Source organism: Mesoplodon densirostris, chromosome 9, assembly GCF_025265405.1.
Source record: "Mesoplodon densirostris isolate mMesDen1 chromosome 9, mMesDen1 primary haplotype, whole genome shotgun sequence".
NCBI classification, from domain to species: domain Eukaryota; kingdom Metazoa; phylum Chordata; class Mammalia; order Artiodactyla; family Ziphiidae; genus Mesoplodon; species Mesoplodon densirostris.
In genome coordinates, this window is record NC_082669.1 from 93,971,649 (window position 1) to 93,996,229 (window position 24,581).

Genomic DNA, 24,581 nt, shown 5'->3' on the forward strand with positions numbered 1-24,581 from the left:
CTCTGTGATTCCCTGCTGCATGTCTCCTTGCTCTTGCCCCATCCCGACCCTGTGACCTGTCCTCACTCATGTTTTCATGCTTTCTCCTCCTTGTCATCCATTCCATTTTATGGGTAATAGGAAGAGGGTTTAAAAACAAAAACAAAAACCCCCCACTAGTTCTGTACTTCTTACTTACTAAACAAAAAACTCTGTAAGACTGACCCTAAAATCACAATGCAGAAATAAACCCTCGTTCTACATTAATATCCTAAGTCAGAGACTTCCAACGGAAGATTAAAATGAAAACCCAACACTAAAAAACAACCACCAAAACCAACCTAGACGTGAGCTGTATAGAATTTCCTCCAGATTCTACAGCCTCCTCTGGACCTATACGCCCCATACCCCAGCAACTTCCTTAAAGCTGCTACCCCCAAACTTCACCACCAGTCTCTGGAACCTGACCTCTTTGCCTTTGTGTGCCCAGTCTTGAGGAGCTGGACTCCAACATTATAATATCAAAGGGTTTAATAAATAAGCCATTTTTAACCTGGAAAAGTGAAAGTTCAACCAGCTTTAGGTTTCTGTTGCTGTTTTCATTTCCCTCCCATCAGCTGGGCTTATATTCATTCAACTAAATGGACAAAGATTCACACCAGCCTCTCTCAAAAGATGGAGGATGACAGAAAAACATAAGTACACAAGTACACTAAAGTATCCAGATTACTATCTACTATCTCTGATACATATAGGTTGCCAAATTTGAATGGAAATACATACACGAGAAATCCCTTTTTACCAGATAAAATGAAGTACATTAAAGAGCTCTGAAAATCAAAAAGATAATGTAGACCCAAACTGTAGCTTTTTAAAAAATTATGTCTATTTTACAAAACAGTTCTACAATCGAGCCAGTGATTCTATTTCTTCTGGCAAAATTCAATATAACATTTCAACATGACAAAATAATAGATATTTTTTCTAGGGTTTTTTTTCCCCAACAAGTTACCTCAAACAGTGTATAATTATCATTATCAATCTCCTAGATGCTGGAGACTAATGATGATGATACCTGATATTATCCTAATTTAATATCCATGTAAATTCACATATAATATTTTATTTCCTCTCCACACTCTCAGGAAACGTGTTTTAAAAGCCAATTTACAGATGAGGGCTCTGAGGGTCAAACAGGTTACTTGGTATTTTCAAGGACAAAGAACTGGTACGTAGGAGGTCTAACATTTGAATCCATATCCACTTGTCTTTAATGCCATTATACTTACCTTGAGGTCCTTTGGTGGAGGGGTCCCAAGGCTTTGATGCATTCCAGAATCATCTAAGCTCATCTCCCTAACATTCTGAGGTCTGGGGTTATTCTTAAATATCGCAGGTAATGACCAGAAGACAAGCATTTGTGGGTATATGAAAATGAGCAACTGGAACAAACTAGCAACTTAGCTGTCCTTTCCTCTGATAGAACAATCAGGTGAGTTCTACTGAAAATTTCTTTCATTCGGTATAGCAATTATTGTTAAAACTATTGCATGCCTGCTTTGTACCATGATATCAACAAAGCTAGTGAAATTTTATTGCTTGTTTGATTAAGTTTCATAAAGCCTAAGGAATGGTTCCCAAGTATTCATCATATTTCAGTCACCTCTGCAATAGTTGGGATGGCCACCCCAACACAAATCACTCCTACGAACCTAAATAAACAAATACTCATTCACTAACTTAGAACCTATTTGATGAGACAATAACAAGGACTAGGTAAACAATGCCACCACTCCCTTCCCCAACTACATGAAACCAATTTTTAAACCTCCAGGTTTCTGTTTCCTCACCTGAAAAAGTACACTTCTGTGCTAGATGAATAATAAAGTTCCAAGAAGCAGTAAACTTTTATGTGTCTATAAAATATTCCATTTCAGTAACATAGCATCCAGGTATTAATATTGGTTTTAATTGTCAGTCAACACAGGCTTTAAAACATCAGCAATCTGGGCTTCCCTGGTGGCACAGCGGTTGAGAGTCTGCCTGCCAATGCAGGGGACATGGGTTCGTTCCCCGGTCCAAGAAGATCCCACATGCCGCGGAGCGGCTGGGCCCGTGAGCCATGGCCGCTGAGCCTGCGCGTCCGGAGCCTGTGCTCCGCGACGGGAGAGGCCACAACAGTGAGAGGCCCGCGTACCGCAAAAAAGAAAAAAAAAAAAACCCATCAGCAATCTTGTTTTGTTGCCTGGCAAGGCTTAAAACCCAGAATTTCATCAGAATCACTGTTTCCATCTGGCAATATGTAAAGTAATATCCATTCAGAAACTATCTTTTGCATAATTACTCTTAAATAGCTAGGGTATAACTGACAGTTCTGTAAATGTAGTTACTTTATGTAACTTGTGCCTCTATTTAGCACAATATACTTATCCTTTTGTCTTTCTGGCATTGTTCTTTTGGGAACTGAGTTCACGGTCGAATCCAAATGATATATAATTTTTTAATGTACCCACCAGAGAAATGGCAGTCTCTGTCTTTAATTACATGCTATTGAATTTTAACCAACAGTTCTAGGAATGTCTGCCAAATTTCTACAATCTAGAGCAACTACATCATGAGAGAAGAGACGGTTTACAATTTATTATGTATTATTTTTCTGGAACTACAGAAATATTCACTGTAGTACTAGCTAAATTTTCATTTTAACAATAGCCAGATAAACAGAAACACAGACCTGCTCAGCACATGGACTGCCTACCCAAGGATCTTAACTCTCAGCCTTGAACTACTCTTCTCTCACTTCTATTTTCGCTCTCCACCTCACATCACTTACAGTCTGTCTAGGCAAGGTAGAGACTACATTACAATTAAGTCCTAGAAATACTAATATTAAGAAGAAATGACAGGCAAGGAGGAGGGATGAGATAGCAGAGGTAAATCGTGCCTGAGTTAGTCACTCCATGGATCACAGGACCTACTGTGCACAATACCGGGGCACGGAGTAGGTGCTCAACATCCCCTAAACAGGGGATGTCTAACACAGGGCAGAGCAATGTACAGAGAGACGGCAAGCTTGGGGATTTCCTAGTGAATAACACTGAAGCAGTAGAGGGAAAACCATCACGGAGGTTAAATGCAGGAATGGCTTAAGGGTAGCTGACTGAGTGTTATATTTCTGAGATTTAATTACTTGGGTTAATTCAGAGCCAGAGCCTAGGGAAGCCCCTGAACTGAAGTTCAAATAGCTGTAAGATAGGAGCAACATCTCTGGCCTTAAACTAGAGAAAGGAAATTGACAGTAAACTCATATCTGTGTGACAATAACCTAAATTTGCAGGAAGTTTATGCTCCAAGATTCCATATGTACGCAATCTGAACAGCAGGCTAAGTAGGCTGGACTGCTGTGGACACAGGAAGTTCAAGGGCTACGTTGGAGATCTATTAGAAAGAAATGATTTTGCAAAGTAGGCCATGGCAAAGGAAGACGGTGAGGGCAAAGGTGCCCAAGTTGCAATGGGAGCTACAAGAAGATCATTCTTGGACCCTCCACCCGCTTCTCTCGCTGTCATCCCACTAAGCCTCTTCACCATCACCATGGCTGATCTAGCCTGGCTTTAATTTTGATTTCCGGTTATTTCTCCCCCTGGTATTTCCAGGACCATCACCTTTTCCCTCCATCCTCTCAGAGGGTAAGGCCCAATCTACAGATCCTTTACTGTTTCCTTACTGTCAGCATCTCTCCTATCCGTTTAGTCTAGGTACTAAAGCCATACTAATTGTATCCATCATCCGATCATGAAACTGGTTTAACATCACTTCACTGTAGAATATGATCCACTGTTAAGTAAGACTGCTGGTGCTTAGTTTATGTAAGAAGCCAAGTACAAAGGGTGCTAAGGGAAACATGGCTGAGAATCTGTTACTTGACTCTACTGGCTCTAACAAAAAATGTCATGCCCACTTCCACCAAAATTCTTCCTAAAATCTGGGGAAGGGGAGTGGAATTGCATAATAACTGTAACGTCAGAAAGCCTCAAGGGAGTATCGTAGTCTACCACTGGTCACACAGAAGGAGAGGCTGTCAGTTAGGAGACAGAGGCCTGGCTACACTGGCTGGGAAACTTTAGGGCAAGTTACTTGATGTCTCTGAGCCTGAAGAACAAAGTCAGTAACTGGTTAGGTGGTGAAGGAAGAAAATACCTTCCCCTAAAGGTCTGTCCAGGGGTTAAAATTATTGTGTTAAATAATTTCGTGTACTGCCAGGCTTATAACAGTCCCTCAATAGATGGTGGCTGTTTTAATAGGATGCTGCTGATGATAATACTATATTTCTTGGCCAGCAGCCTTGGAACAGCAAGGATGTCCACAGTGCAAAGTACCCAGGAACATCTTCGCCAAAAGCCAAGTTTGGGGATAACTCATGAAGTTCGGATTCTACTTAGGACAGGGTGTGTGGATAAAACGGACTACCCCTGGGCCTCCCTGGTGGCGCAAGTGGTTGAGAGTCCGCCTGCCGATGCAGGGGATACGGGTTCGTGCCCCGGTCTGGGAGGATCCCATATGCCGCGGAGCGGCTGGGCCCGTGAGCCATGGCCGCTGAGCCTGCGCGTCCGGAGCCTGCGCTCCGCAACGGGGGAGGCCACAACAGTGAGAGGCCCGCATACCGCAAAAAAAAAAAAAAAAAAACGGACTACCCCTGCCTCAAGTCACATAAACGTAATGGATAAGAACATCACTTAGGCAATATGATTTAATTTACTTCAAAGGTTTGCCCAAATAGTAGCATCTGCACTGACTATTTCATTTTATGTAAATAAGATATGCAGCTGCATTACTATCAGTAGCTGGCATGGCTGGAGCAGAAGGACCCTCACCCGAATCTCTAGGAAACTTGCAGGGTAAGGTGTAACTTGAGGTGAGGTGCACGTTAAATCACCTGGAAGATGCATATCTAAGGTACCTGGGCCACTTCTGGGATTAAAGCCTTTGACCTGCTGAAAACTCCTTTATTCATTTACTCCACAAAGATCTGTCAGGCACCTACTATGTGCCAGGCTCTGTTCCAGGGGCTAGGGATAGAGCAGTGAACAGACAGCGTTCCCACCCTCATAGATCTCTTGTGAAACTACAAGTCGTGAGGGGGCAGTGCTGTGGCCACACTGTCCTCCCTGGACTCTGGAGCTTAACCGTCTCTGAAGCTGAATGAGATTACAGAGCAGGATTGTTGGCCTACATTCAACTTCCTAGGATACAAAGACTGCACTACTGTCTGACCTAGGCAAGCAAACCTTACTGCTTCCAAACTCTTTCTGAAGGGTCACAGAAAACTCAAGATTCTGAAGGAGTGGAAGATGTTGATACATCTTTTGCTTGTTCCTCCAGCTCAAGATCTTGGTAAACACTTTTGGGTTAAAGACCCACAGTGGTAATGAAATATTTATCAAATCTGGTTACCCTCCTACTTCATTCCATGAAAAAGAAGAAAAATCCTACTGCAAGCCTGGATCCTTGGTGGCATTCTATGTGCCCGATTCTTCACATGAGGATGTGCGACTCTTGGGTTAATGCACATGATTCTGTGTCCTGTGGTGGGAGGGCCCTGATGATACTGAGCTACCATGGGTACAGCTTTCTCAAAGACTCTTAGAGAGACCAGAGATTATGAAGACAGCTTAGAGTCAGAACACAGCCCTCCAGAGGAACTTCAGAATCCCTAGGCCTCTTTCTCCTCTGTCCACCCTTCTGCAACACAGTACAAAGGCAGGCAGTTCCAGGATGGCTGCAGGTCCTCAGAAGCCCTCAAATTAGGAACCCTATCAACAAACGTCTATGGCTGCCCTGCCCGACCTCTACATTGCAGATAAGGAAGGATGCAGATAAGATAAGGATGCAGATAAGGAAGGACTCAAAAAATGTAAGTCCTGGCATTATGCAGGGCACAGAAAATCTCAGATGGTGTGCTGGGATAAGTTAATGAGTGTTTCTTGAAAAAAAAGACTCTATGGTTTGAGTATAATGCTGAAACATGGCATGCAGTATCCTCTTCTTGGAAGCTCAGAATGTATATAAACTCTGAGAAGGCCTACAGTAAAGAAATCTGTTCTGCTTAGTTAAGCTTAGCACTCTTCAAAATTATTTGGCCAAGGCACCCATCCCACTTCCTGACTAACACATTAATTTTAAAAGTTATCTAGTGCCTATTATGTGCCAGGCACTATCATGGTGATCAAAAAGTGGAAATCGTTCTGGTGTTCATGGAACTTAAATATTTAACATTTATTTTCAAATATAGCTATTTAACGCAACCAGTTCATTGGGTCTGTCTATCTATCTATCTATTTATTGGCTGCGTTGGGTCTTCGTTGCTGTGAGCAGGCTTTCTCTAGTTGTGGTGAGCGGGGGCTACTCTTCGTTGCAGTGTGTGGGCTTCTCATCGCGGTGGCTTCTCTTGCTGCGGAGCACGGGCTCTAGGCACGCGGGTTTCAGTAGTTGTGGTGTGCAGGCTCAGGAGCTGTGGCTCATGGGCTCTAGAGCACAGGCTCAGTAGTTGCGGCACACGGGCTTAGTTGCTCCGCAGCACGTGGGTTCCCGGACCAGGGCTCGAACTCGTGTTCCCTGCATTGGCAGGCGGATTCTCAACCACTGCGCCACCAGGGAAGTCCCAGTTCATTGGGTCTTTACCTGAGCATTTACCCTGATGAATCTCTTCAACCCACTAAACTCCGCTTTAAATCCCATGACCTTTAGACCTTTAAGGGACAAAAAGTAGCAGCTACTCCTCACAAAACATCTCTGCTCTGGAAAACAGTCTGGCAAAGCCTCCACGGATCCACTGTGGCAATTAAAAGCTCCGTACCAGATGCCAACAGGTGTTTGTACCATTTGTATTCATCACTATATGTACATACAGTGCCTGGCTCACTGGAGGAATTTAACAAATGTGTGTTTGAATGAATGGTGAATGCCAATGACCCCCTCTAGAGCCCCCCGCCCCAAATTCTGATAAGAATGACCAAGGTCAAACTCCTATGTTAGTCTCCATGGCCAGGTTGGATTTAGATTCCCTTCATTAAATGCTGACCTTACTGTGCCAACCTGCTTTTATATGCCAAGTTCAGATATGGGCACTTCTTACTTGATGATGTTATGAGATAATACTATTTGCAAATGTTTTAATGACCAAATATATCTTTCTTAATGAAGCTAATGTGTTGAAACATAATCCCTTATAGAGGCACAGCTGGCTCATGGTCTGAACATAAAACTGGAATTCAAGTGCATCTTCTAACACCAGCCCTGCAACTTCCTTTAAAAATATTAATATTCACGTATTTTAATTTTTTAGTCAGTAAAATAGGGAAATAAGTACTGGCTGGTCTGCCTAAATGGAGGACATTTGAAATCTATAAATAAACAGGATACCAAGAAGCAAAACAATCACTAATTATGAAATTGGATGCAAAGAAAATTTAAGAGATTTAGCTCATTTTCAATCAAATACACAGGAAATACACAGGAAACACAGAATGACTTCCTGGGTGCAATATTCTTATCAATAACAAGAAAAGATTCCAAAGAAAGGAAAGGGGATATTAGTTGCTTTTCAAGTAAGGCAGCCTACTGAGCCCCCCCCAGACAAAATGAACAGAATCTTTAAAAGAGGAATTAATTTTCCCTGGATTTCATAACACTTTATTTCTTACCTTTCTTTACACATTCAAGTGGCATACCGTTTTAAAAACTGTCATGGTGAACAGAATCTATTTTATTGTAGAGTCTTTCACAAGGTAAAGGAAATGTGAAGAGCTGAGAAAGTATGCAATCCATACTGTTGGCGTCTTAGCACTTATGATCATGACAAGCACTCAAAAAAGGCAATACTGGGCTTTAAAGCTGAACTGTACATTATCTCTTTCTCAGAGCCCTGGGGCTATCGCTGCAAAGCACAGTGGTCCATTCTAAGATCTGAACAGAGAAAAGGAAGAGATCATTAAATTATAATTTCCATGCACAATTGGTACAAGTATTTCCTACCAACAGGATTGATATGAAAGCAAGATCCCAGAATAAAGCTGCTCAGCAGAGAGGATGGCAGTATAGTGGCCTGTAAATTTGATTTCACTGAAAGCCCTGACACATCATAATAGTGAAATCCTATTTACTGTAGCAAGCAGGATGGATAATGCTATTTAGTACCTGGTATACTCTGTGCCATCAGCCCATAGCTTTGTACTCCACATTCTCATCTTACCTTAAGGTTAATACTTCTTGACAGCTTACATGGTAAATAGAGCCCCAAATTAAGTGCTGATACCATGGTTTGCAAATCTTTCCTCTAAAGTTAGGCATAGAAAAACTGGCTCCAGTTAAAGGGATCATTTTTACGGGATGCACTTTTAACAGTTCATCCTGGAAAAAATTTAAGTCTCGTATCCCGAAAGCCAGATTAAAAAACATTTCAAGGTTACCCAAGCCACATTTCCCATTAGAAAATTCAGAGAGGTTAACAGAAAAGCCAATGTGTTTGGAGGACGTGTTGAATAATGAATTAAGGATAAGACCCCCATATTCACTATACTGTATTGATTTTCTTGCCCCTAGAGAACAAAATAGAAAAAAAAAGTCCACCATGCTTGCTGCTTTTGGAATATCTGCACTAATAAACTTCCTTTAGGGAGCCCGGTAAGAGTGCAAAAGGGTTCAGTCTCTGAATCTAAGTTATAAATAACTGTTTCAATTACATTAACAAAGGATATGGTGATATTGGGCCTTATTAACTTCTCTACCTAACAATTAACATCTAAGTGCATTTATTTGAACTATCGTTACTTATGATAAAAAAAAAATCTCAGAGCAACTCAAGGTACATGCTGAAAACCACTTGGCTGAAACCTCTGCCGTTTGTAATGGCATTACGATTAAAAGTGACATTGGCTTCTATGCCTTCAACATCCAAACTCCTGGACCAGAGAAGCTTATCTCTTTCTGCAATTCTCGGTAACTACAGAAACCACAGAGAAACTGCCTTGATTTCAAGATGAATGAGAAGGCCAGTACAAAATTTCCAAGTGTCAAAGGAATAATCTCTCTAGGCCGACAAATGCAAACTAGCATAACCTACGGAGGCATATCTACCACAAAGTTATGCTTTTAACTACTGTGTTAAATTTGCTATATCACAGTGCATGGCCAAAACATGCACATTATTTAGTGTATATATCAGCTACCCATATGACCTAGAATCACTAACAACTGTTTAGAAAGAATCTCAGGGGGAAAACATCAAAGGGTTTTTTTATCCCATAAATTGAGTTTAAGTAGTTATCGCCCTACCCCAAAAAAGATAGTTTATGTTTTAGGATCTCAGATGTCAGTGGTCTAACTGTGATTCTACCCTGTATTAATCCCTTGAAATGGCTGACCCAGCTCTGCTCAATGGAATATTTTTACGGTGACAGACTTCATCTGGTAGTAAAAATGCATAACAATTTCTTCACATAAGGAACACACTGGGCTGGCGATAATCTGTTCTGTTGTCATTTCTCTTTATTATCATTCTTGGCATTATTTTTCCCCCAAGCTTTGCAAAGAGGAACACAGAAATGAAGGTACTAATGACAAAGAAGTCGTCAAGCAATCAAAAAAGCCAATTAATCATACAGATGAGCCCAACCCTGTGATGCAATAGAAGATATGCCACCCACTATAAGTAAAAAGGCTTTTAAAAATTGCTCATTTGATGTAAGCATGACCTTAGAATTTAATTAGCAACTCTCTCCACAGGTGATGAACCAGTCAAGTACTTTTCTTCTTAATGACAATTTATTTTTCACCATTCTCTTTGCCCTGCTCTCTTTTGCTCAGCTTGTATAATTCCCTCTCCTCCTTAATTGTACGCGGTTGACTGCAATGTGTATGTAAATAGCTGCTGAAATCCAGAGGAGCCTGTAAACTGAAAGCAATACATACCCCACTACCCTGTTGATATGAACACTGTAAAAGTACCCAGCTAAGCTCTCTGGTCTCCCTCAGCTCCTCAAGACACCAGGCCATTTACAGCTCTCTTCATGCTGGGCCAAACCCCACCATTCTCATGAACGCCAAGAGCAAAGTGCATTCAGTAGAGCAAATCAATTCAATTCATAATTGAGAAGTCAGACATGCAAGACACACTAATCATCAAAGAACTCATATCTCTAGATGTCCTGGAGAGTGAGGGGTCCTTCATCCAAGAAGATCCTGGGAGAATCTGGATTCTGCCCTGTTATAATATGGCCTTGGTCCTGCCTCTCAATTTCCTTCCAGAGGGAAAAATACACACTTTCCTGAAGAATATCCAGGCAATGGATGTTTCAGGAGCAGGCAATCCAGGCTTCAATTAAATAACCATCAAAACAGTTGATAAAACAGTTACAGAAAGTTTGTTTTCTTTCTAGAGATGGAATGAGATGACTATCCTGTAGTAACACTGCGAACATATGAATGAACGAATCTCAAAGACATTTCTAAACTGCTTGAATGACTATGAATTTCTTACTTCAAAGTAAAAGCAGCACAGCTAGATATTACAGTAACTCTTGGGGGTATCATGCTGCAGTCGCTAAGTAGTAAGACCCTGTTTATTCCCTTTAGGTCCAATTTTCCCAGGAAGTGCCAAATCCTGGGGAGAAAATCAGGCATTTTGAATGCTTAACATTTTCAGGTTATGAGGTAACACTGATCAACTTTTAACATCAGGACCTAAAAAGTTGTATTAGAAGAGCCAGAAGGAGTTAAGTTACGACCCAAAGAACTAACAAACCAATCAGCAGGATTTCTTTTTTTTTTTTTTTTTTTTTTTTTGCTGTACGTGGGCCTCTCACCGCTGTGGCCTCTCCCGTTGCGGAGCACAGGCTCCGGACGCGCCGGCTCAGCGGCCACGGCTCACGGGCCCAGCCGCTCCGCGGCACGTGGGATCCTCCCGGACTGGGGCACGAACCCGTGTCCCCTGTATCGGCAGGCGGACTCCCAACCACCACGCCACCACAGAAGCACAGGATTTAACGTCTTAAGTGCACAACTGACAAACATTAAAGATGGTACTGGACAATGGCTAAAAGCTCAGGTGTTGGACCTGGCTCAAATCCAGATCACATTTTGTCTGTATATCTTGGACAAGTTACTTGAAGCCTTAGGACCTTCATCTAAACAACAGGGTTGACAGCCTTATAGGGTTGTTTATGATAATAAAATGACATAATCCATGCAAAGTGCCCAGCACAACATAAATACTCAAAAAATGATACCGTTAGCTACTAGGATGATGAGGATGCTATAAATATCCAGATATTCAAAGTTAAACTTGATTTTCTCACAGGATAGATTTAGATTATTAATTTAAATAACTAATGAAGATACTAAATATTTTGTGAATACTTAAGAACTGTACACTAATAGCCTGGACCTAACTTTACGGCATAAGCTTAGTAAACGTAGGATTCGTTCACTGCACGCCTACTACGTGAGTTGTGGAAAATACAGAAATAAGAAAATGACCTTTATCCTCAAGGAGTTTACAAAATAAACACAGATAACTAATCACAATTATCATAAATGTGGCACATTAAGGGAGGTACACAAAGCATTATGGAGAATTCCCTGAGGGACTGGCAAAGGCTTCTTAAAAACATCTAAGAACCTTTTCTTTGAAAGCTGCCCTGAGCTTTCTTTCATCAAATCTCCCAACAGGAATTAATACTCTCAAGCCTCTTACCTCAACCACCAGGAACTGATACTCAAGCCTCTCTCAATTAGGGCATACCTACATGCAACGCCTCTCACGTTCTTTTTTTTTTTTTTTTCCCTTTAAATTTATTTATTTATTTTTGGCTGCGTTGGGTTTTCATTGCTGCACGCAGGCTTTCTCTAGTTGCGGTGAGCGGGGGCTACTCTTCGTTGTGGTGCGTGGGCTTCTCATTGCGGTGGCTTCTCTTGTTGCGGAGCATGGGCTCTAGGCACACGGGCTTCAGTAGTTGTGGCACGAGGGCTCAGTAGTTGTGGCGCATGGGCTTAGTTGCTCCGCAGCACGTGGGATCTTCTCGGACCAGGGCTTGAACCCGTGTCCCCTGAATTGGCAGGCGGATTCTTAACCACTGCGCCACCAGGGAAGTCCACGTTCTTAAAATACAAAAGTTTATCTCACGTCCACGTCAGCGTTGTTTGATGAAGCTGGCAACATTTGCAATGAAACAAGGACTCAAAAAACTTTTAAATGGCTTTGACCTTCTTTCTCAGTAAAGAGTTGTTGCTTTTGCATACTGGTTCTGAGAAGCGTGAAATTGGTGTCCAATTAAATTACACTTATTATTCCTCCCGAGTTAGTGAAAGGAGAAAGTTACCTCAGACCCCTGGTGAACCAGCCATATAAATACCTGGGACGAGAAAGCTCCATTCACACAAGGGAATGTCTAACTGATAAGGAGTTTATTGAAACAGAACCAAGAGGCACACCAAGCTGTATTATAGGACTGAATGTGCTTCAAATGCTCAATAGGGGCTTCCCTGGTGGCACAGTGGTTAAGAGTCCGCCTGCCGATGCAGGGGACACGGGTTCGTGCCCCGGTCCGGGAAGATCCCACATGCTGCGGAGCGGCTGGGCCCGTGAGCCATGGCCGCTGAGCCTGCGTGTCCGGAGCCTGTGCTCCACAACGGGAGAGGCCACAACAGTGAGAGGCCCGCATACCGCAAAAAAAAAAAAGCTCAATAGGCGGGTTCATAATTCTCAAATGACCATGAATTTCTCACTTCAAAGTAAAAGAAGCACAATGAGATATTAAAATAACTCTTAGGGGTATCATGCTGTAGGTGCATCATGAAATTTGCATCAAGTCACTGAAAATGAATAGTTGAGTAATAAGACTGAGTCATAAAAAAGTGATTATGTATACAATTACTGTATTTGCTAATCTAGCTGATGGGCAGATGGTACGGTGGTCTTAGAAATCATCCCTGTAATGACTCTGTAAAAGACTCAGTGTCCCCTCCTCTCCATTGATATACCACCTAGTATTCAGTGTATGGTTTCTTAAGTTCACTTGGTTAAAACAGAGAAAGATATGTACTTATATCCACTTTTAAACTTGAATTTTAAACAGGAACCTGGGATTTCATTGTAAGGTAATGATTCTGCAAGTTATAATACCACATTTTTTTTCTTACATTATCCACTATTGGATTGGGCATTTTACATCTTTTAACACAAAGTGTGTAGAATTTCTAACAGAAATGGTTAGACGTTGTACTTTTCACTGTCATCACAAGAAAAACCCTCTTGACAATCTTTCGCATTAAGCCTAGAAAATGCTTCATCTCTGGACACCTAAATGTCTCTCAAATATTCCTAGATGAAATCCAATTGGACAAAATTCACCTTAGGGACTTTAGGAATGGCAGTAATAAACATAAACAAGGTATTATAAAATGGGCAGAAGACACCAGGAAGCTGAATAACACTAAAGTAATTTTATGATTTTTAGTATCTTGCACACAATGGGAAGGAAATATTCTTTAATGGCAACAGCTTATAGTTGCTAAGCTCTTTCCAGTTTTCAAGGGGCTTTTAAATGTATCATTTTATCTGGTCCCTCCAATAACTCAGAAAGGTGAGTAAGGAACAGAGTATTATCCCCACTTTACAGATGAAGAACCAGAGACCACGAGAGATTAGGTGAATTGTCAAATAACCAGATGAAAAATCCATGCCTTCTGACTCCTAGTCCAGCATTCTTTCCACCACATGTTCTTGAATATGGAGTTATTAAGTATTAACCAATAATAGTGTGATTATTCCACCGCGGCATTCTTCTAAGTTCACTCAGCTTCTCAGCTTTCAGTTAAAATTCCTAAATAACTTCTTTCCACCCTCATCTTCAAAAAAGAAAAGATGTGTGTTTGTGTGTTATAAGAAGATGCTTGTGATGAAGATTTGGTATCAGCACACCATGTCCACCTGATCTTCCCCGCCTTGTTCTAACCTGAGACCAGAAACAACAGTTAACTGTTAAGCCGACCCCTTGAATCGGCCGGGAGCAAATCCTCTCAGTGTCTCATTCCCATCACTGAATATCTCTATCAAATTGGTGGATTTATGAGAAATGGGTAAATATTTATCAGTGCCTTTTCTTATACCTAACAGTAATCAGTGAGGACTTCAAAAGGTATCGAGCATAGGAAAACTTGAAAGCAAAGAAAACTATCACTGAGCGGGGAAAAAGCAGGTCCTGGTTAATCACCTCAAAAGCTTTCACTCAATCATTTTATTCAGCTAACATTCACTCATTCTATCAGGGACAGTGCTCTGGATGGACAGAAGTAAAAGAAGAGCTACCACTGATGGACTGGTTACCCTGTCCTGGGCACCATTATAGGTGATTTGTGACAATTATCTCATTGAGCAAATTAATGAGGTAAGTACTATTATACCGTCATTTTATAGCTGAGGAAACTGGAAGTTTACGTTAGATGCTCCATGATATGCAGCAGGTAAATGTCGGTTCAGGGGTTTGAATCCAAGCCACCTGATGTCAGAACCTGTGCACTAAACCAGGCTTCTGCAAACCACAACTCATGGGGCAAATCCAGCCCGCCACCTGTTTTAGTACAGCCCTAGGAAAGGTGTTACGTTTTTAAATGGCTGGGGGAAAAAAATCAGAAGAAGAGTATTTCATGACATTTGAAAATTACATGAAATTCTAACTTCAGTGTCCATATATTCGAACAGTCACACTTGTTCACTGACATATTGGCTATGGCTCCTTTCACATTACAATGGCAGAGTTGAGTAGTTGCAACAGAAACCATACATGGCCTGCAAAACCTGCAATATTTACTATCTGGCCCTTTACAGAAAAATGTGCTGACTTCTGTGCTAAGCATTTCCACTTTAGGCTTATTTAACAACTCTACTTGAATGTCTTAAGTAGCATCCCAAACTTACCATATCCAAAATCGAACTGATTTCCTCCACAACCCACATCCAGATCCATATGTTAATAGCCTTGGCCTTGGAAAATCCATCCTTCTAGCTGTAAAAGCCATAGACCTAGAATATCTCTGAGTTCTTTCTTTCACTCATGTTCAAAACCATCAGCAAATCTGGTCAGCTCTGCCTGTGAAACATCCAACCACATCTCATTCCTCCACTGCTAGCACCCTGGCCCAAGCCATCACCACCTCTTTTCTGAGTTACCACTATTACCTCTAAGTCCCTCTTGCTTCAGTTCTTGCCCAAGACAGCAGCCAGAATACTCTTCCACTCAAAAGCCCTCTTGGTGCTGGCCTGCTTCCCACTGCTGCAGACCTCTTCCCAGATACCATCCCATGAGACAGGCCCTCCCTCTCCACCCAACCTCACACCTACACTCCTAGGCCCTGGGACTCCTTTTCCCCCCGCTTGACTGTTTGTCACATTATCACAATCTGCCATTCAACATGTTGACAAGGTTTTAATTGAATTTAAGCTCCACGAGGGCAGAAGTTTAGTTCACTTTCTTCATTAGCATATCCCTGGCACTACCAGGGTCTGGCATCTATTAGGTAGATATCTGCTGAATCAGTTAGAAAATGGTCCCTACACTCAAGAAGCACTCAGTTCAGTGACATAGAAAGACAGGTGAAGATGATCAACATACAAATATTTGTACTGAATGGGGCTTGACAGTTTATTTCTTAGTTTATCTAGTTTCTTATGAAACAACCTATTCTAAATCAATCAACTTTGGGGGTCTCAATCAAAGCAAAGAGAAAGCTAGCTTTGTAACCTCATGGTCTATGTATGAACTTATCCTAGACAACAAATATACTTCATTGAACAGGGGCACTGATTGGGTCTTCAAGGTCCCATCCTTAAACCCACGGCTTCCTTTTGTTTCAGCCTTAATTTCCTTCTTTGCATCTCTGTCAAATTCTAGGGTCAGGTAAATCAGAGGTACTTCCTCCACTCCTCATCCTAACTCTTCTCCTGAGTCCTACTATTTAGCTCCTGTCCACCAGTTTTGAAAAAGACATTCATTTCTTGGCCACAAGTGCAGTGAAACTGCTTTCACAAAGACAATTTATCCTTTAAAACACTACCATTTCTAAGAACATGCTCAGGCTTAGTCAATGTTTGGGAAAGCCAACAGTAGCACTCTACTGTTTGACCTGGAGACAATGCAGTTTCTAAACATACAGGGAAAAATATTTGGAAGGAGTTCCTTAGTAGTAAAACGCATCAATGAACAAACAACACAACAATACGCAAAACTACCAAAGTAAAAATGACATTATCTTCGAGAACGATCTGCATGCTTGGCGTCTTCATCTCCTGGCCACTTTTTAACGAGAAAAAGCAGTTACAGTGCTAATGTACTGATTTTTAAATATATACATGGGAACACCACAAATGTGGTAAAAGAAGAGAATCACTGACAAGAAAGAGTCATACCCTCTCCTCCAGTCTAGCCAGCTGCTCTTTGTAGAATGCATCCTGCTTCTTTATCACCCGATCTTTCTCTTCCAGCTGCTTAGCCTAAAAAAAGAAACGAAGAATATACTATATGAAGAAAAAGCAGTAACAGCAAAGCAGAAGTATAAATTGCATTAGAAATAAGTATTCAAAGATGAAGATTTTTGCAATCTCTTAGGTCTCTGCCATAGAAAAAACATTAATAAGATGAGGACTGCTGCATCTAAATGTAAAGAATGAGTCTGCACTGCACTTGTTAACTGTAACAGCTGTGTCCTACTTTGTCCAAATGTTTTTGATAATGTCAGAATACAGCACAGACAGTTTTATTTAACTTCTCTTTTGAAGAGTAATTTCAAGGATTAATATTTTGCACAATAAAACTTTGATTTTATTCCAGGTATAAGACACGTGGTTATTAACCATCTTTCTGGAGTGATAACCACAAGAAAACGCCTATATAAGATTCTGTACATCAACCTTAACATTTGAGAACCCTTAAACTACCCAGTGAAACCAGCATATAAACACATATATATATTGGTCTACCTTCTTTTTTTGTGTGTGGTACGCGGGCCTCTCACTGTTGTGGCCTCTCCCGTTGCGGAGCACAGGCTCTGGACACACAGGCTCAGTGGCCATGGCTCACGGGCCCAGCCGCTCTGAGGCATGTGGGATCTTCCCGGACTGGGGCACGAACCCGTGTCCCCTGCATCAGCAGGTGGACTCTCAACCACTGCGCCACCAGGGAAGCCCAGTCTACCTCTTTTTTTTTTTTTGGCAGTACGCGGGCCTCTCACTGTCGTGGCCTCTCCCGTTGCGGAGCACAGGCTCCAGACGTGCAGGCTCAGCGGCCATGGCTCACGGGCCCAGCCGCTCCGTGGCATGTGGGATCTTCCCAGACCGGGACACGAACCCGTGTCCCCTGCATCGGCAGGCGGACTCTCAACCACTGCGCCACCAGGGAAGCCCTGCGCCACCAGGGAAGCCCTACCTCCTTTTTAATGAAGTAGCTGTCTTTGGCGAAAAGAGCAAAAACTACTGTATTTGTTTATTTGAATAATTTTAAATAATTAATAATAAAATAATAAAAGTAATTTTAAAACTATTAGTTATCCCACTTCTAATTTATAAGATCTTCTTTTTACAAAATTAAAAATCAAGTAAAAAAATATTTATTCTTGAAAAAAATAATGATAAAGATGCTTACTTTTGAATGTTTTTCAAGCTAAATTTAAAAATGCATTTCTTTGAAATTGTGCCATTTGGTACAACATGGATGGACCTAGAGGGTATTACGCTAAGTAAAATAAGGCACACAGAGAAAGAGAAATATTGTATGATTTCACTTATATGTGGAATCTACAAAACAAAACAATGAACAAACAGCCAAACAGAAACAGAGTCATAGATACAGAGAAGAAACAGACTGTCAGAAGGGAGGAGAGAAATAGGTGAGGGAGATTAAGAGGCAAACTTCCAGTTACAAAATAAATGATTCACAAATGTGAAATGTACAGTGTGGGGAATGTAGTCTATAATTAGTTAATATCTTTGTATGGTGACAGATGGCAACTAGACTTATCATGGTGATCATTTTGTAATGTACAGAAATATCGAATCACTATGGTGTGCACCAGGAACTAACACAGTGTTGTATGTCAATTATACTTCAAAAACAAACGAACAAAAAGACTCATAGAAAAAGAGATCATATTTGTGACTACCAGAGATGACGGGAGGGGGGAGGGGGGATTAGATGAAGGTAGTAAAGAGGTACAAATTTCCAGTTGTAAGATAAATTAATATTAGGAATGTAATGTCCAACATGATAAGATAATTAATACTGCTCTACCAAATAAATGAAAGTTCGTAAGAGGGTAAATCCTATAAGTGCACAAGGAAAAGCATTTTTTTTTCTATTTCTTTAATGTTGTATCTATATGAGATGATGGATGTTCACTAAATTTATTGTGGTCATGATTTCATGATGATGTAAGTCAAATCATTATGCTGTACACCTTAACCTTATACAGTGCTGTATGTCAATTATATCTCAATAAAACTGGCGGGAAAGGAGAATGAAAAAATGCATTTCTTAAACTGTTTCTATTTTTATTATGTTTAAGTGACCTTTATCTCAGAAAGAACAGAACTCCCTACAATACCCCATGTTAGAAAAGTTTTTAACATATTTTTTGTTCAATGAATGTTGAATACATGCCTGACTAGTAATTTTAAAATAACAGAAGTATATATTTTGGCATTCCCATTCTTGTGCCAAATTTTCTTTGCAACATGATCAAGGGTCACCTGGCTCAACCAGTGTAAGGGTGACTGTCACTATATGCTTAATTTAGGTGAACCCATTGGTTCGTTTGTTGTAGGTCATTGTTTGGCTACTTACTTTGACTTCAATATCCTGCAGCATGTTAAAAACAAAGAAACAGTTATTTAACAATGTAAGTACTTTTTTTCCCCCTAATGTCAACCAAGAAATCTGATAGATAGTATCTAAAACGCACACCAAAGACAGCAATGGGGAAAAAAATAAGAGGACGTGCTTAAACTTGGCACACATTTAAATGTGACTGTGCTATTACAGTGTGAATAGAAGATTTCAATGAAAAGTACATGCTGCTTGGAATAATTAAAAAACAAAATATTGAGATTAGATAAAAATACATGTATATGCAAGTACATAATCTATGACTCCCTGATACAGCACAGTAAAAACCTCACTAGTCTGTTAGGAATATAAAAGAAAAAGTAAATGGAGAAAGAATTTTTGATAAAGTTACATGTGAAGAAAATATGCATGACTATATGATCTAAAGAGAAAAGATCTTTCTAAACTCAACACATACCTCCAAAATATAAAGGAAATGCAAAAGAATGGATTTATGAGAACTTCCATTAAATAAAAAACGTTAAATAAAAGGAATAAGCAAATGACAAAGAAATACCAACCTCTAACTGTGAAATTAGTGTTACTAACATACAGAGTACTTAAAAAATAAGCCCTCCACCCCACCCCGCTCCCCAAAAGAGCCAAGAGAAAAACATGCAAATGACAAAGATTGGCAATTCACACAAAATGGTAAATAATAAACACATTAAAAAAAACCCAACCCCACAAGAAATCAAAAAATGAAAATTAAAATAACAAAATTCCATAATTCATCTGTCAAATTTAAAAATATAAAAATAATATTGCCCAGGATACAGGAAAAAACATGCTCTTCAAGACACTGTCTGTCAGAATGTAAACTGGCACAAGTATTTTAAAAATCCATTTGACAAAATGTAAATAAGTTTGAAAACTGTACATATGCACTGAGATCTAAACACTCCACTTTTAGGACTTAAGTAATTATGGCAACATGCAAAGATATTCATGGTAAGATTATTTAGAATTGCAAAGAAACAAAAACAAAAACCAATCTAGGGACTTCCCTGGTGGCACAGTGGTTAAGAATCCACCTGCCAATGCAGGGAACACGGGTTTGATCCCTGGTCTGGGAAGATCCCACATGCCGCGGAGCAAATAAGCCCATGTGCCAAAACTACTGAGCCCGTGTGCTCTAGGGCTCGTGTGCATCAACTACTGAAGCCCACGCACCTAGAGCCCGTGCTCCACAACAAGAGAAGCCACAGCAATGAGAAGGCTGAGCACCTCAACCAAGTGTAGCCGCCGCTCTCCGCAACTAGAGAAAGCCTGCACGCAGCAACAAAGACCCAACGCAGCCAAAAACAAAGACCAAAGAACAAGCAAAAAAAACAATCTAACAGTTAAATTAAAATATACTCAAAATATACTAAGTAAGAAAAAGAAAAAGACTATAAACAGAAAGGACAGTATGATCTCTTTTTTTGTAGGGAAGAAGAAAAAAAAAGACCAGAACGATATTCAACAGAAGTTATAGCAGGGTGGTAAGCTTATGGATAGTTTCCAATTATTTTTCTTTATATTTTCCATATCAAAAATAAACACATTTTGTAGTCAAAAGACAAAGGAGGTGATTTTTTGAGGTGAGGGAACAATTCTGCTTCTTGATTATGGTGGTGGTTATGAAAAGTGCATGCATTTGTCAAAACTCAAACAACTGTATATCACAAAGAATGAATTTAACTGTATAAAAATTTTAAGTTGATCCAAATAAGGCATATTAAAATTTATAAAAACTATATAAATATATGGATGTGTGTGTGTATATCTCTACTACTGTTAATTTGTTTATCAGTTAGCCAATTTCACTTCTAGGCATTTAATCCTAAGAAATATTAAGAAAGCACACACACATATCTAAGAAAATGCACCCAACGTTATTTAAAGCAACAAAAAAGTGGGAACAACAGAGGTCTGTGTAAATAAGATATGGTCCAACAACAGGATATTTATTATAAAGATTTCAGTCTAGCCATAATGATTAAACATTGAGAGCCATTAAAAAATAATGTTTTAGGGCCTCCCTGGTGGCGCAAGTGGTTGAGAGTCCGCCTGCCGATGCAGGGGATACGGGTTCGTGCCCCGGTCTGGGAGGATCCCATATGCCGCGGAGCGGCTGGGCCCGTGAGCCATGGCCGCTGAGCCTGCGCGTCCGGAGCCTGCGCGTCCGGAGCCTGTGCTCCGCAACGGGGGAGGCCACAACAGTGAGAGGCCCGCATACCGCAAAAAAAAAAAATAATAATAATAATGTTTTAATAGAATAATTGATTTTTTAACTCAAAATATTAAATGGGGGGAGAATGGTCACAAATTGCCATGTACACTGAGTTCCTAATTTTGGTTAGTAAACAGGGGTAGGGGACAGAAGGGAAGGACAGGGCAAGTTGAGCATCCAGTTATGTAGACATAGAAAAAGTGTAACGTATGCTAAGATGTTAACAGTGGATACGATACGCATAGTGGGATAGTTTTCTTACTTAGACCATTCTCTATTTTCCAAAAATTCTATAACAAAGTTATACTTCTTTAATCAAAAAAATATTTTTTAAACATATCACATACATTTATCCTTGACTATCAGATGGAAACATAACATGACAAAAGCTGTAAGAGTGAGTGATTCAGCGATTATATTAACAACCAAAAAATTTTAACAACTTGAACAGTTATTTATAGCATGGAAATTATTTTACTTACTAAATGCTTAATGTGTTAGCACTTGATTCTCTCCCCCATTAAATGCATGACGTTACCCACCATGGTTCTTAAAACGTTTTCACTAAATAATGTTGCTTTTGTTCACATATAGTTGCACAGTGAGATTTCTTTTTTTAAGCAAAGAAAACGTAACAGATATTCTATTACAGCTATTTAGAAAACACTAAGAATTCAATACCACAAGTATACTGCTTCAGCCTAATATGGACTACACCAACCACCAAATTTAATTTTGAGAGGCTGATTACAACCTAAATAAAGGATATGCAGAAATATCCATACTCACTTTTCTAAGACATAAATCCTTGGAATTTTTTTTAAAGCAACATGCCAAAAGGTCAGATATGCATACTGAAGAGGAACTACCTCCAAAGCCCTGAAAACACCCAACCACGGGCTAACAACACAAATCTCTCCCTAGACTGTCAACAGAATCAATAGAATGAGATCTACAGGGGACAATAACAGAGCAAGAAAGATGGCCACACCACCTCAGTGGCACACTGCTTTGAAACAGTTAATGTGAGGCTGGGAGGGAAAGTCACACAAATGAATCCTGAAAGTTACATAAGCCTGGGATACACTGACTAAGCTAATAGCTGCCGAGGATGGAGAGTCACACGCAACTTAAGAAAAAGCGGTAAACCAACTGCAACGAATAAAACTTCTATGTATAACTCTAACAGACATGTAATCACTGTACACGAACAAATGAAAACAAAGAAGATTAAAACATTATTCACTGTTATAGCAGAATCATTTCTTAGGGGAAAAAATGGTTATAAAAAGTTTCCACCCGCCTCCTGTTTGCTATTCCTCCTAGAGAGGCAATGTGTACTCATTAGTTTTCAGACCCTGTTAGATTTGGGATAACGTGATTGGGCTTGAAAACATGACAGAAAATGCCTAAGTGGATCATTACGGAAAACAAGAGCATCCCATATATAAGAGAAGGAAAATAAGGAAATCAAGCTTTAAGAAACCCAACACATAACATTTTGATGTTTTCACTCAGTGTTGGTAGCCAGATTCAAAATGAAGTACACAACACGTATTTATTTCCTTAAAGACTTGCCTCTTTTCAGAGGAGACCTGAAGGTGTTTACAACAAAGGATATAATAAGGCCAAAGGAAGGAAAAAGTGGGATTACGTCTATGACAATAAAGGTAGCTTTCCATGTACCTTTCCATGTATGTTCCTAGAGAAGTCTTCAGAGCAACAACTTTTTGGCATGTTAACTCAGCCCTCTTAGGCCTAGCTGCTCCTGGGGACTGAGATATGGCACAGGGTGCACAGCGCTGGGAACACAGTGACATCATTCATAATCCCCTAGCTCAGAGGCAGTACTGTTACTTCGCACATCAAGTACAAGGCATGTAAGGGAAGATTCTGTGCTACAGGAAAGCTTGTACATTTTAAATGACAAAGTTTCCTGAAGTGCCAGTGTTCAATTTTAATAGCTCAAGGTAGAATAAAAAGCAGGTATCAGCTCAATTTTCCATGGGATGATGTTATGAAGCCAGAAATTACTAGGATTGAGAAAAGGTAACAACTCTAAATCAATCTAAATAGGAAATCCCTATAACTACACTTCCTATAGTCCTAAATCTTATAACAAATCTAAAACACATATATAATGAACTGGGGAAGATTTAGTCTTTCACAATCATATGGATAATCTGTGGTAGGCAAAAATCAACCTATATATCTATCAACTCAAACAGGCAAATAAGAGCAGGGAAAAGAGCTTTATTCTGTGTCAGAACTACATATAAACCACAATACAAACGAAAATAAAACTATATGCTGACATGTAACCGAGAGAATGGAAATATCCAAAGGGGTTGAACCATAAACTTATAAGGTAATACTACATTTAGAAGGAATAGACATGATCACTGTGAATATCAATTAGCCGTAACAAAATAACTAAAGTGGCCATGTATTCAATTAGCTGAATACTAGACTTTTGTTACAAATGAGAAATTACACAGGGTTCACTGGGCCTTTATCAAGTGGCATTAATAAACGAAGACTTATACTCAAAGCACTGTTTTCCAAACCACACCAGAAGGTGACCTTCAAAAGGGTAACTCATCTATGTGAACCTGAACGATGCCCATCCTATTATCAACTTTAGTATAATTTTCAATGACTACTTAGAGGCATTAAGCACAAGCTATGAGCAAACCCCAGCCTGAAATATTATGTCCACTAACACAGTAAGACCTGGTGGAAGTTGAATACAGGCCAAAAGATGAAAGATAAAGACCATTCTTCCAAAAGACTTCTTGATCCAAAGTCTGAAAGTCACATTCAAACCCCCAGAATTTGATCAAATCCATTTGTTTCGGCTTATTTTGTCTTCCCAAAAAGAGCTTCAAGACCCTGGTCCACATCTCAGCTTTTTCATACTGATAACTTACTGGAAACAGCCTATTGAATATGTCTCCTGCCATTTGGGGGCATATCTGCCTATTCTCTTGAAAAGAGAGCAAAGGCAAAGACAGGTGGTTTTTCAAATTTAAAAAGTAGGACTTCCCTGTTGGCACAGTGTGCCAACCAAGGCAGGGGACATGGCTTCGATCCCTGGTCTGGGAAGATCCCACATGCTGCAGAGCAACTAAGCCCATGCGCCACAACTACTGAGCGTGTGCTCTAGAGCCCACAAGCCACAACTACTGAGCCCGTATGCCACAACTACTAAAGCCCGCACACCTAGAGCCCATGCTCCACAACAAAAGAAGCCAAACAATGAGAAACCCATGCACCACAACGAAGAGTAGCTCCCGCTTGCCACAACTAGAGAAAGCCCGCAAGCAGCAACGATGCAGCCATAAATAAATAAATAAATAAATAAATAAACGTTCCTTTTAGAAAAAAGTAAACCAACAATGAAGTGAGGAGGTTGTCAGGTACATAAATTAGAACAGAAAGCGACCTAGTGGTAC

General features: G+C 40.2%; 1 protein-coding gene across 1 annotated transcript in view; it reads right to left on the reverse strand.

Moving 5' to 3' along the window:
• CHCHD3 (coiled-coil-helix-coiled-coil-helix domain containing 3) overlaps nt 1-24,581 on the reverse strand; it is a 294,459-nt gene that overhangs the window by 90,348 nt on the left and 179,530 nt on the right. Inside the window, exon 5 of the mRNA XM_060108045.1 lies at nt 16,442-16,525. Within this exon, the coding sequence (XP_059964028.1) occupies nt 16,442-16,525 (84 nt within the window). The remainder of the gene's footprint in view (nt 1-16,441; nt 16,526-24,581) is intronic.